The sequence below is a fragment of the Myotis lucifugus genome, unplaced genomic scaffold (genome assembly GCF_000147115.1).
Source record: "Myotis lucifugus unplaced genomic scaffold, Myoluc2.0 scaffold_1161, whole genome shotgun sequence".
NCBI lineage: Eukaryota > Metazoa > Chordata > Mammalia > Chiroptera > Vespertilionidae > Myotis > Myotis lucifugus.
The window spans coordinates 1,104-14,580 of NW_005872209.1; the positions used below are offsets into that span (position 1 = coordinate 1,104).

General features: G+C 46.8%; 1 protein-coding gene across 1 annotated transcript in view; it reads left to right on the top strand.

The window, feature by feature from the left end:
- Positions 1–328: 328 nt before the first annotated feature.
- The window catches only part of LOC102422362 (ras GTPase-activating-like protein IQGAP1), a gene marked incomplete at its 5' end in the record, with an annotated part of 46,100 nt that continues 32,951 nt past the window's right edge, over positions 329–13,477 (top strand). The window contains 9 exon segments of the mRNA XM_014449374.1: positions 329–413; positions 2,792–2,875; positions 2,878–2,954; positions 4,127–4,211; positions 5,185–5,348; positions 5,745–5,905; positions 7,004–7,128; positions 9,838–9,896; positions 9,898–10,002. Of these exon segments, the coding sequence (XP_014304860.1) occupies positions 329–413; positions 2,792–2,875; positions 2,878–2,954; positions 4,127–4,211; positions 5,185–5,348; positions 5,745–5,905; positions 7,004–7,128; positions 9,838–9,896; positions 9,898–10,002 (945 nt within the window).

Sequence of the window (13,477 nt, forward strand, 5' to 3'; positions counted from 1 at the left end):
GGAAGAGAGAGGGAAAGACAGAGTAAAACATCAATGTGAGAGAAACACATTGATTGGTTGCCTTCTGTATGCGCCCCAACCAGGGCCTTGGCCGGGGAGGAGCCTACAACTGAAGTACGTGCCCTTGGTCAGATTCGAACCCAGGACCCTTCAGTTTGCAGGCTGACACTCCATCCACTGAGCCAAACTGGCTAGGGCTTTACTACGGATTTCAGGCACCTCCTTTCCTTGCTCTTGGTTCTGTTACGGTAGGGGAGGAGTTCAGTGTCTTGCTGTGGTCTCCTTAGAGAGCTGAGCTAACCTAATCACACTTGTAACTCGTTTTCAGACAGAAAACTCTGAGAGAGAGAGGGACGTTTATGAGGAGCTGCTCACTCAAGCGGAAATTCAAGGCAACGTAAACAAAGTCAACAGTAAGTGTGACCCTGAGCCGGGCACCTGAGGGGATAGCGGTACTGCGAGTGCTGATCTGTTCTGGACGGATGACTTCGTTTATTTCTTGTAGGCGTTAGTGGGCTTGTTCAGGAACTGCTGCTTGTGACTGTGTTTTGTATTCGTGTCTTCTGTTAGCTGCCGCTGTCTTCAGGCGGGTCCTCACCCCACCCGCTCTCATCGCTGTAGCTTCTAGACCAGTGGTTCCCAGCGTGGGGCACACGCCCAACAGGGGGCAATTGGATGTTTAAGGGGGGCAATTTGAGAATGAGTTATTAACAGTGAATTTTTGGCATTTCTTATGGTTCCAGGGGCCTCATAGAGAGTCTATAAATATATATTGTGACCTAGTTATGCATTTCAGTTCTCTGTTATATGTTTTGGAACTTTATTTGCTATTTTTTTCATATCACTTCATATTATTATTTTCTTAACAATTTCTTAGTGATTTCTTCCTCAGTCCTTCCACTGTCCTTTCGTTCTTTTATCTTTCTCTTTCATGGATGCCATGTTCTTTGGAAGCTTGTGTAGACCAAGTTCATGGCCTTTGAGGCTTCTTCCACGTGAATAGTTCACTTTTTGAATAGTAAGAATTATATGCCATGGGGGGTGGCGGGGGTGGGATTCAGGATGTTAGAGATGCTTAGGTGGGGCGTGGGCAAAAAGGTGGGAACCACTGGTCTAGACTGATCATTTTGGCTTGTTTCACTCTTCCACCCTGTGTTATACATGTAAAAAACCCTGAAGAGCAATTTTATTCTTTTTATTTTTAAAGTAATGCACAGTGATAGCTTTGTTTTTCTTTTAGAGACTAGTACAAGTTATCTAGAGGTAAAGAATAAACAAAAAACCAGACCCCTGTCACCTAGAAATAACCACTATGGATTTTGTATGCACATCCCTTTCAAAACACATATTTAAACACAAATGAGATTGTACTGTTCATATTGATATTTGCATATGTGTTGCACACTTTTGAGAAATTTAATTTCTTTCTTTTTGGAGAAAATTAATTTCTTGAAAGTGTTATTTTCATGTTGTCTCTCTTCCGCCCAAGAGCCTGCATTGGTTCCTTATGACTTGCCAGACCCAGTGCAGAGCCCTAGCGTACAACTCCATGGAGACCCATCTACCCAGTCGTCTCCTGTGTTTATTCTGTTCATTTCATGGCTCATTAAGAGTCGGGCTCTGGAGTTGGACAGACCTGGGGTTTGGTCTCTTGTCCTCCTCAGCAGCAGTGTGGCATCAGGCACCTGGAGCATAGAATCATGCAGATGATGAGATAATGTATGTAAACTGCCTGGTACTTAGTAAGTACCCAATAAATATTAGTATTATTGCTTTTTTAAAAAAATCATGTGATCTCCCTACTTAAGGCCTTCATATCTTATCTCTTATCTAATCTGAATTGTACCCGGCATTCAAGATCCAGTTTAATTCTGACTGTGGTACCTATTCCAGCTCACAATATACACGCCTTTCAAATTTCCCATAGCACAGATAGACTAAACCACACAATTTTTTAAAAATATTTTTTTTTATTGATTTCAGAGAGGAAGGGAGAGGGAGAGAGAGATAGAAACTTCAATGATGAGAATCATCGATTGGCTGCCTCCTGCACGCCCCCTACTAGGGATCCTGCCTGCCACCTGGGCATGTGCCCTGACCAGGAATCTAACCGTGACTTCCTGGTTCATAGGTCGACACTCAACCACTGAGCCACTCAGGCCGGGCCAGTTTTCAAATTTCATAATTAAATGTTTTGGGTAACAATTGGTTAATAACGTTTTATAAGTTTCAGGTGTACAACTTGATCATAGGGCATCTGCGTACTCCATTGTGTGCTCGCTACCCGAAGTCTGATCTCCTTCCGTCACCATATCCTGGACGCTCCTCTGCCCTCTTCGTTCTCCCTAACAATACTTTTGGAACAAAATTGTCCAAACACGTGGTCCATTTCTGTGGGAGACCTTCTCCTGTTTAGTAGCTTGCTCCAGGCAACCACTTGGCGTTTCAGAGGGAACTTAGGCCTGTACTCGTGTCGATGGGTGCCTCTGACTTTGCCCCCACAGTGGTGCCAGGCTGTCTGCATCTGGAAGCTTTTAAGTAGGCCCGGGGCCTGCGTGCTCCAGGAATCTGTTACCTCTGATGAGCAGCCTGGCAGGAGCCTCTGGGAACTCGATGGCTTCAAGGTTCTTTCCAGTCCCCAGATCTTAGGCGGCTGTGACGGCCCAGAACAAAGGGGCCTGATTCTGCTCCCTAATCTGAGTGGAGAGGTTGGTTTGGGGGAAGGAAAGCTGTCCTGGGCTATTAATGTGAACATAGCGTTTTCTCAAGCGCTTGCCTTCTCCCTCTGCAGCGTTTTCTGCGTTAGCAAACGTGAACCTGGCTTTGGATCAGGGAAGCGCCCTGGCCCTGTTCCGGATTCTGCAGTCCCCAGCGCTGGGCTCCGGGGGCTGCAGCAGCAGAACAGCGACTGGTACCTGAAGCAGCTCCTGAGCGACAGGCAGCAGAAGAGACAGGTGAGCAGGCCCGGGTGCAACCTGCAGGGGTGGGTGCACCTCCGCCTGAACCCGTGCTGTCGTGTTAAAGACACTTCTGGGCCATCTTTTTCTAGTGTAACCTTTTATTTTAACTAAGAACTTAATTTAATAGAGACCTTTTTTTTCAGCTTTAATAATGGGATACTAACATAGACATAAGGTTGATTGATGTAATGTAATAATTTAAAATAAAAGATCAACCTTGCCTTAGTTTTCACAGTTCACAGTTTTGTCTCAGATGTTTATTTATGTTTTGTTGTTGTTTTTTAATCCTCACCGAGGATGTGTTTCTCTTGATTTTTAGAGAGAGTAGAAGAGAGAGGGAAAGACAGAGAAATATCAATGTGAGAGAGACACATCAATTGGTTGCCTGCTGCACGAGCCCCGATGAGGGCCTGGTTCAGGGAGGAACTTGCAACCAAGGCACATGCCCTTGACTGGAATCCAACCCGGGACCCTTTGGTCCACAGGCCCACGCTTTATCCACTGAGCCACACTGGCCAGGGTTAAATTAGATTTTAAAATGTCCTCAGGTAGCCCTAGCTGGTTTGTCTCAGTGGATAGAGCATCAGCCTGCGGACTGAAGGGTTCTGGGTTCTATTCCAGCCAAGGGCCCATGCCCACATGCCCAGGTTGCGGGCTTGATCCCCAGTAAGGGGCGTGCAGGAGGCAGCCAATCAGTGATTATCTTTCATCATTGATGTTTCTGTCTCTCCTTCTCCCTTCCTCTCTGAAATCAATAAAGATATATTTAAAAAGAAAGAGCTGTCTTTTAAAATAAATCAATAAATAAAATGTCCTCAGGTAAAATACACATTGTCTTCAGCTGTGTCTGGTTTTAGAGTTGTAAATCCCCTGAAAATAGGTGATACCCACCTTCCCCATCTAAACTCCCAGCGCGTATTGGCCAGAGTGAGTAGCATACGTGTGCTAGTGATTCTGTAACCATTTTATCTCAGGACATTTTGATGCTTCTCACAAAATATCTCTTTAAATGGACTGGTATCCAGAAAGTCGCTCTACCCCCCCGCGTGGCCGGGCTGCCACTGGCCCCGTGGCTCTGTCCCGGTGACTGCTGCGGAGGGAGGAGAACTTGGTCTGGAGGCAGAGGCGGGAGCCGTGTTGACATGAGTGTCCTTTGCTCTCCTCAGAGTGGCCAGGCGGATGCCCTGCAGAAGGAGGAGCTCCAGGCTGCGGTGGATGCCGCCAACAGTGCCGCCCAGCAGTACCAGAGAAGTAAGCCCCCCGGCTGGGCTCCCGGGCTCCCGAGGAGGGGAGGGAAGTGGCTTCATGTCATTGGGGGTCTGAGGTCACCCTTTGCGCCACCCCATCCTCCACACCGTAATCCACCACCAGGCGCCTCTGACAGTGGGGTTCCTCCCCTCGCGGTGGCTTCCCTCAGCGAGTAAGCACCTCGGCTGGTCAGGGAAACGCCTGCAGCCGGCGAGAGTCGGGGATTGACTGGTGAGATCTGGAGGATGAAGGAGAAGGATGCTTGTAACCCATTGCGGACAATCATGAGAATTCTCGCTTCATATTACACAGTGTTTTACAAAGCATCCTACTTTAAAAAGATAGTAGCTTATAAGAACAGGTAATAAATAACTTCAAAATGCAATGGGTATTTGATTTTAAAGCGTGCCTTTAACATTTATGTAAAACACTTTTTGTACTCGTTCCATAGAAACTTATCTGGCCACTGGGTAAAGCTAGCAATGAAACTACTGGTCCGCAATGTGCTAATACGGGGCAACAGGGGGAAGGAAGTGTGAGCAGAGGGACCGAAGGTGAGAGGTGTCTGGAAGGACAGCGCTTGGGATCAGGTTTCTGGAGGTGTTTGGCGCTGGGTGGGGTAAGGTCAGGCTCAGGGAGATGGTGGAGAGCGCTGAGTGGCAGCTGAAGAAGCTGGTGCCTTGCTGGCAGCTGCAGCAAAGGGGGAGGTTTTAGGGCGAAGGTAGTGCTGGCTGCGGGTGATTTGGAGCAGAAAGAAGGTCTAGGTGAGGAGGCTGCTTTTAATAAAAGGCTTTGTTGCGGTGTAGTCCGCATACCTACAGTTCACCCCCACCCAAAGGAGACCGCTTTCTAAAGACGGGAGTTCCCCTTCGGGTGGCAGGTCATCCGCGGAGCGCACCTTCGCTCTGTGACAGCCGGCCTCTCCTTCCCCTCGGGCTCCCTCAGCAGCTGTGTTTCTGACCCTGTTCTCCGCCAGGGCTGGCAGCCGTGGCAGCCATCAACGCTGCCATCCAGAAGGGCGTGGCTGAGAAGACGGTTCTGGAACTGATGAACCCCGAAGCCCAGCTGCCCCAGGTGTATCCATTTGCTGCTGATCTTTATCAGAAGGAGCTGGCTACGTTGCAGCAGCAGAGTCCTGAAGTAAGTGAGCTGGGCCTGCCCTGCTTGTGAGCAAAACGCAACGGGAGGGCCTGGCTGGCGTGGCTCAGGGTTAAGCGTCGACCTATGAGCCAGGAGATCACAGTTCGATTCCCAGTCAGGGCACATGTCCAGGTTGCAGGCTCGATCCCCAGTGTGGGGCGTGCAGGAGGCAGCCGATCTATGATTCTCATCATTGATTTTTCTCTCTCTCTCTCCCTCTCCCTTCCTCTCTAAAACAATTAAAAAAAAAAAAAAACCACACACAAAACAAAACAGAAAGCAGTGGGAGGGAATTGAACACGCACATCGTTAGGGACACCGAGTTTTTAACCAGAAACTTCGACCCCGTGGTACTCCTGCGCGTCTCTCACTCGGTGCCCCTCTCGCTCTGTGCAGCATAGCCTCACCCACCCCGAGCTCTCCGTGGCAGTGGAGATGCTGTCGTCCGTGGCCCTCATCAACAGGGCCCTGGAGTCGGGAGACATGAACACGGTGTGGAAGCAGCTGAGCAGTTCCGTGACCGGCCTGACCAACATCGAGGAGGAGAACTGTCAGAGGTGGGTGCCGGGCGGACTGGATCCTCCGACGGCTGGAACCTCCGTGTGGGTCGGCCGTCAGCTCTGGTTTCATAGTCACTGTGATCATCTTTATTTTTTTCTATTTCTATTCATTTTATACTTTATCATATACCCTGACAAAAGCCATAATATTCTGGAACATCCTCTGAATGGAGTCCACCTTCATACTTCCTCACTTGTCCCAAGACTCTTCTGCTGGTTTGTTCAAACCGGGACCCGGTCTGGGACCATGTGTTACTACCTCTGTTGTGTCGCTTGGGTGGCTTTTAGTCCAGAATTGTCCTTTCTTCACGACACTGATTTGTCAGAGAGATGGGGCCAGTTGTCCTATAAAAGGCCCCATCTTCCGGTTCTGGTTGCTTCGAAGACTTGTCTTATTCCTGTAAGTTGGAAATTATGTCTAAAGGCATGTCGAGATTTAGTTGAACATTTCTGATAATGTGTGTTTCACATTTTCTCATATCAAGACTCCTGTGAAATCTACTGTCCTGCCATTAACAATACTAAGATTGGTCTTTAGGGGACCGCTTATCCCTCCAACGGATGTCTATGTTTATCTCTCACTAGGTCATAATCTCTTTGCACCTTTTGCACCAGCAACATGCACAGTTCCCCATTAACGATCGGCTTAGTACGTTTGACCCCAATTGAAAATCCTTGCCTAAATCGGTACTTCAGTAAGAGCTGCCAAATGATAACTTGTTGATACATCATTCCCCCTACATTTCCTAGCTGGTGGGTGGCCTTATTTCCTTATCTTGGAGCTGCTGCCTCTCTCTGATTCTAGAGTTGGTCTTACTTGGAATTGAGAGGCTGTTAAGAATAGGTGATACCCTTCCATGTTCACATTCTCTTTAAGGTAACTCAGTCCCGGAGCTGGCCTCTAGAGTATATCAAACTGAGGGGTACCTTAACTGTCTGTGCTCTCGGATACTTTGCCCACTGTTCCCTCCCTCGCCCCTCATTGCCCCTCGCGCCCCCCCCCCACGTCTTCTCATTCCTGTCACCCACAGGGATCCTGAAGGTCCCTTTGATTCTGTTGCACTTCATTGTCTTTGTTATTGGGGGATGGGGCAGGTATCTTGATGAGCTGATGAAGCTGAAAGACCAGGCACACGCAGAGAAGAACGAGTTTATTACGTGGAACGACATCCAGGCTTGCGTGGACCACGTGAATCTGGTGGTGCAGGAGGAGCACGAGAGTGAGTAACCCGGTCCCATCCCCCCAAGTGTCACGGTGCAAGGCGGTGTGATGCCATGAGCCGGTTCTAACCATGACTGCTGGGGGGATTTTGAAAATTGAAATATATGTATAACACAAAAGCTAAGGTTGGATATTATTTTCAAAACACCAGGCAACTGCTATAATTAGGTATGTAGGTCATAACTAAAAATTTCAGGAGATGGTCCTAGCTGGTTTGGCTCAGTGGATAGAGCGTCGGCCTGCGGACTGAAGGGTTCCAGGTTCGATTCCCAGTCGGAGCACATGCCTGGGTTGTGGGCTTGGTCGCCAGTAGGGGGCGTGCAGGAGGCAGCCGATCAATGATTCTCATCATTGATGTTTCTCACTCTCTATCCCTTTCCCTTCCTCTCTGAAATCAATAAAAATATATATATATATTTTAAAAAATTTTTTCAGGAGATGAATTGAACATTTTTTATTTTTTTAAATATTTTTATTTATTTCAGAGAGGAAGGGAGAGGGAGAGAGAGATAGAAACATCAATGATGAGAGAGAATCATTGACCGCTGCCTCCTGCACGCTCCCCTACTGGGGATCAAGCCCACAACCCGAGCATGTGCCCTTAATCGGAATCGAACCTGGGACCCTTCAGTCCGCAGGCCGACGCTCTATCCACTGAGCCAAACCAGCTAGGGCTGATTTTTTATTTTTAAGTGCTGTTATAGCAAGTAGCTCTGACACTAGCTTCCTGGAGTTGGGTCGTGTTGATGGGCTGAGGGCACAGTCCTGCCGTTTCAGGCGTCAGCTTTGAGTCCTGGACTTCTCAGGTCACCACATTTCTGAACAACTTGCTATAAATTCAGGTGTTTCTTCCACCCACTCAGGTTCAATAATCTCTAGATTGACTCCCAGAACTCAGGGAAGTGCTCTATTTATGATTCTAGTTTTATTAGAAAGGATACAAATCGGGACCAACCAAAGGAAGAGATCTGTGGGGTGATGTCAGGTAGGGCTGTGCCCCCTGCCAGCTCATCGATGTGTAGCACAGCCGGGTAAGCTCACCTGAGCTTCGGGGAGCCAGCATTTTTATCGGGGCTTCCTCACAGAGAAATGATGCTTGTATCATTGGCCATGTAATTGAACTTAATTTCCAGACCACCTCCCTCCCTGGAGATAGGGAGGCTGGGCTAACGTATCACATGGCTCAAAGCCCCACCCAGTCTTCTAATCACAAGGTTGGCCTTTCCAGCATTTCCAGCCCCCATCCTGAAACTACCTAGGGGCCCACCGGAAGTCACCTGGCTAGCATACACTCAGGGGTGGTTCCAGGGCCCGCCATGAATGACAGTTATTTTTGTCACTTGGGAAATTCTAAGGGTTTAGAACAGTGGTTCCCAACGTGGGGCACACGCCCAATAGGGGGCAATTTGATTTTTAAGGGGCGCAATTCGAGAATGAGTTATTAACAATGAATTTTTTGCATTTCGAATGGTTCTAGGGGCCTCATATGTTGTGACATAGTTATGCATTTCAGTTCTCATATGTTTTGGAACTTTATTTGCTATTTTTTATATCACGTCATATTATTATTATTTTTTAAAACAATTTCTTAATGATTTCTTCCTCAGTACTTCAACTGTCCTTTCATTCTTTCATTTTTCTCTCTCATGGATGCCATTTTCTTTGGAAGCTTGTTTAGACCAAGTTCATGGCCTTTGAGGCTTCCTCCACGTGAATAGGAGCTCACTTTTTGAATAATAAGAATTCTATGTCACGGGGGTGGGGCGTCAGGATGTTAGAGATGCTTAGGTGGGGCGTGGCCAAAACAAGGTTGGGAACCACTGGTCTAGAGGCCCTTTTCCAGGAACGAGGGAGAAAGACCAGCCAAAGTTTTGATTACACAATAGAGTCCTTACTGAAGTAGCACAGCTGACTGAGATGCCATGGGAGTGAACGTTTGCAGTTTGCTTTGTGTTCCTTGTGAGAAACATTCCACTGATGTAGTGGAAAGAGCCTTGCCGTGGAGCAGGGCGCCCCGGGCGTGGGTCCTCCGTCTGCCACTTGTGTGCTGTGTGATCTTGGAAGAGATCCCTAAGCCTCATCTTTTTTCTACAATAATATTGAATTAGGTGACTGGTTAAGATCCCTTGAACTCTGACTTTTTGTAAGTCAAGAATGGTTAATGCTACACTTTGAAATGTACCTGAAAACTATACTATAAAGCCAGTTTCATCAAAATCTTCACACTTTAAAAAATATATTTTTATTGATTTTAGAGAGGAAGGGAGAGGGAGAGAGAGCTAGAAACATCAATGATAAGCGAGAATCATTGATTGGCTGCCTCCTGCATGTCCCACACTGCGGATGGATCCCGCAAACTGGGCATGTGTCCTGACTGGGAATCGAAACGTAACCTCCTGGATCATAGGTTGACACTCAACCACTGAACCATGCTGCTGGGCAAAAATCTTCACACTTTTAAGTGAGAGCAATTACACATAAAACAAGAGGACTTGAGCTTTCAATAGGAATATGGGTATAAGGCCATTTATTTTGAATGAAACAAACACTAAATTTAAAGAGACCATGCTGCCCAATATTATGGATGACAAATTATGGTTTGAATCATGGCAGTGCTTGGGTGGATTCATGTGTACTTAGCACGTTTACAGACTGATTTGTTTATGGAATTTCTTAAAAGAAATAACCTTTGTTTCTTCCTCTTCAGGGATTTTAGCCATCGGCTTAATTAACGAAGCCCTGGACGAAGGTGATGCCCAAAAGACCCCTGCAGGCCCTGCAGATTCCTGCAGCCAAACTGGAGGGCGTCCTGGCAGGAGTGGCCCAGCATTACCAAGACACGCTGATCCGAGCAAAGAGAGAGAAAGCCCAGGTGAGTGGCATCAGAAGGCTCGCTTCTGTTCCGGGAACTTCCTCCCTCCAAGCACCAAGATACAGGAGTGACGCCTCCCCTGATCCCTCAGGGACTGCTCCCGGGCACCTCATGCGCAGAGCTCTGTAGGGACACAGGGGTGAGGGACATAGACTCAGCCTCTTGGAAGCTTTGCTATTTTACACATTTGGCTTTTTTTTTATTGTTGTTTTTTGTCAACACATCTCCCTGTCTCTGAGTAAATTCTGCATTGAAATATAAGACCCAAAATGCATAAGTCAGCCCTAGCTGGTTTGGCTCAGTGGATAGAGTGTCAGCCTGCGGACTGAAGGGTCCCGTTTTGATTCCAGCCAAGGGCACATGCCCAGATTGCAGGCTCAATCCCCAGTGTGGGGTGTGCAGGAGGCAGTTGATCAATGATTCTCTCTCATCATTGATGTTTTTATCTCTCTCTCCCTCTCCGTTCCTAAAATTAATCCTATATAATAAAAGCCTAATATGCAAATCGACCAAGCGGCGGAATGACCAGTCGTCAGCCATGAGCCCTGCTTCTGGCTGAGCGGCGCTCCTGCTGTGGGAGTGCAGTGGCCACCAGGGGCAGCTCCTGCATTGAGCAGGATCGGGCTGAAATAGGCTCTTTGACATCCCCCGAGGGGTCCCGGATTGCGAGAGGGCACAGGCCAGGCCGAGGGACCCCACTGGTGCACAATCGGGGCAGGGGAGGGATGCGGGAGGTTGGCCAGCCAGGGAGGGACCTCGGGAGGGCTCCAGAGCGTGTCCAGCCCGTCTTGTTCAGTCCCGATCAGCCGGACCCCAGCAGCAAGCTAACTTACTGGTCAGAGCATCTGCCCCCTGGTGGTCAGTGCATGTCATAGCCAGCGGTTGAGCGGCCTTAGCATATCATTAGCATATTATGCTTTGAGTGGTTGAATGGGCAACTGGACACTTAGCATATTAGGCTTTTACTATGTAGAATGATACATGTAAGTTTTAGTACATCATGCCACAGAGGATTGTGTGTTTTTTTGACAGGTTTATTGAGATATAATTTATTTACCATACAGCTCATCACTTTAAAGTGTACAATTCAGTGGTTTTTAGTCTGTTCACAGAATTGTGCAAACATCACCATAACCAATTTTAGAACATTTTCATCATGCCCAAAAGAAACCCAGCACTCATGGTTGCAACTCCTCATTTCCCCTCAATCTTTCCAGCCCCTGGCAGCTACCAATCTACTTTCTTTGCCTGTTCTGGATGTTCAGTATAAATAGAATAATACAGTATGTGGTTCTTTGTAACTGGCTTCTTTCACTTAGCTTGGTTTATCCAAGTTGTAGCATGTGTTAGTACTTCATCTCTCTTTAAAAAAATATATTTTTTATTGATTTCGGGGAGGAAGGGAGAGGAGAAAGAAATAGAAACATCAACGAGAGAGAATCATGGATCGGCTGCCTCCTGCATGCCCCTTATTGGAGCCCGCAACCCGGGCATGTGCCCTTGACTGGAATTGAACCCGGGACCCTTCAGTCCACAAGCCGATGCTCTATCCACTGAGCCAAACCGGCTAGGGTTACTTTATCTCTTTTTATTGTTGGATAATACTCCATTGTTTGGAATATTGTTCCATTAATGAGTTGGTGGAAATATGGCTTGTTTCCACTTTATGGCTATTGGAATAATGCTGCTCTGAACATAAAAGTTTCCCAAAGTAATTGTTACACGAACCCATCTTTTAAAAAGTTTGTCTTGCCTCTCAGCTAGTTTGTTGAAGAAGTGGACAAGATTTATACCTCTGTTTATGCTGTTGCTGAGCCGGGAGTTAGTTTGTGTGTAGTCGGCCCTCAGATATTAGTTGCGTGATGAAAGCATCGTTACCTCTGTTTCTCTAATTGTCATTAGTCTCTTTTTAAGTTCTTCCTAACTAACAGCAATTATGTAGGGAGGACCACAACTTTTTTTTTTTAAACTTAGAAGATCCCTACAGTGAGGTTCTCATAGCAAGCGAAGAGCTGAAGGAAATTCTTAATTCAGGCGGTTAGATTCTTTCTGGGAATCCAAATATAGAAAAACAGACCAAGGCATCTGTGTGATTGCAGCTTTTGTACACCAACCCCCATGGGTTAGGGGTGGAGGAGTTGTGGGTGATATTATGATGTTGATAAATCTCCTTTGATTCCCTTGTCATCAGAGTACAGTAGTTAACATCACCATGTCCTGATCATGTAAATGCAGCCAGTACTGTGCTTCATATAAGAGGCACATTAATGTGCTGAATGTCAGTTGATCCTGGGGTGAGGGTTGAATCATAACTCCCGTTTTGTAGCCAGGAAATTGAGACAAAGGGATCAATGATGTTACTCACTCAGGTGAGAAGCAGTTGGCTGTGGGGAAGTTACCAATGGAGGTCTCTGTCTCTAATAATCAACGTGGGATCAGTTGGATCAGTTCTTCCCAAACATTTTTTTAAAATATATTTTTATAGCCCTAACCGGTTTGATTCAGTGGATAGAGCGTCGGCCTGCAGACTGAAGGGTCCCGGGTTCAATTCCGGTCAAGGGCATGTACCTTGCTTGCAGGCATATCCCCAGTCGGGGGTATGGAGGAGGCAACTGATCGATGTTTCTCTCTCATCGATGTTTCTAACTCTCTATCCTTCTCCCTTCCTCTCTGTAAAAAATCAATAAAATGTATTTTTTTAAATCAATAAAATATATTTTTAAAATATATATATATATATTATTGATTTCAGAGAGGAAGGGCGTGGAAGAGAAAGAGATAAACATCAGTGATGAGAGAGAATCATGGATCGACTGCCTCTTGCACGCCCCACACTGGGGATCAAGCCCGCAACCCGGGCATGTGCCCTGATCAGGAATTGACCCGTGGCCTCCTGGTTCCTAGGTCACTGCTCAACCACTGAGCCATGCCGGCTGGGCAGTTCTTCCCAAACTTGGCTGATCATCAGAACACTTTAAAAGTTATTTTAAAAATGCAAATTCCTAAGATTTATACTCTTGTTTCTGCTTATTCAGAATCTCTAACTGGGGGCCTGGCTGTAGTGATTCTGTATAGACCCCAGTGGTGATGTTTGTTTTTGCTGCCATATAAGTCCACAAGGAATCTTATGTTTGATTGACAGAGAAGTGGACTTTGGGAAAATAAACTAGGCCAGGTTTCATGTCTAAAAAAGGAAACTAGTTTGAGGCTCTGTCTTGTACCTGCTCTCACTCATGCTCTGAGCCTTTTGGTAGGGTTGTGGGAGTTAAACTGTTAGAGGATGTGACTAGAGTTTGAAGCATTTCCGTTTGCTGTGGAATAACTTTACAGAGGACGGGGGTGGTGTTAGAGGGAATTTGCTTAACACTGCCAGGTCCGGCTGGGTGGACTACACATTAGATGGAATAGCCTTTTTTAGGCCTCAGCTTAGCTTATAACTATGTCTGGGCCTTCTTGAAAGTGGTTTTAAAAATAA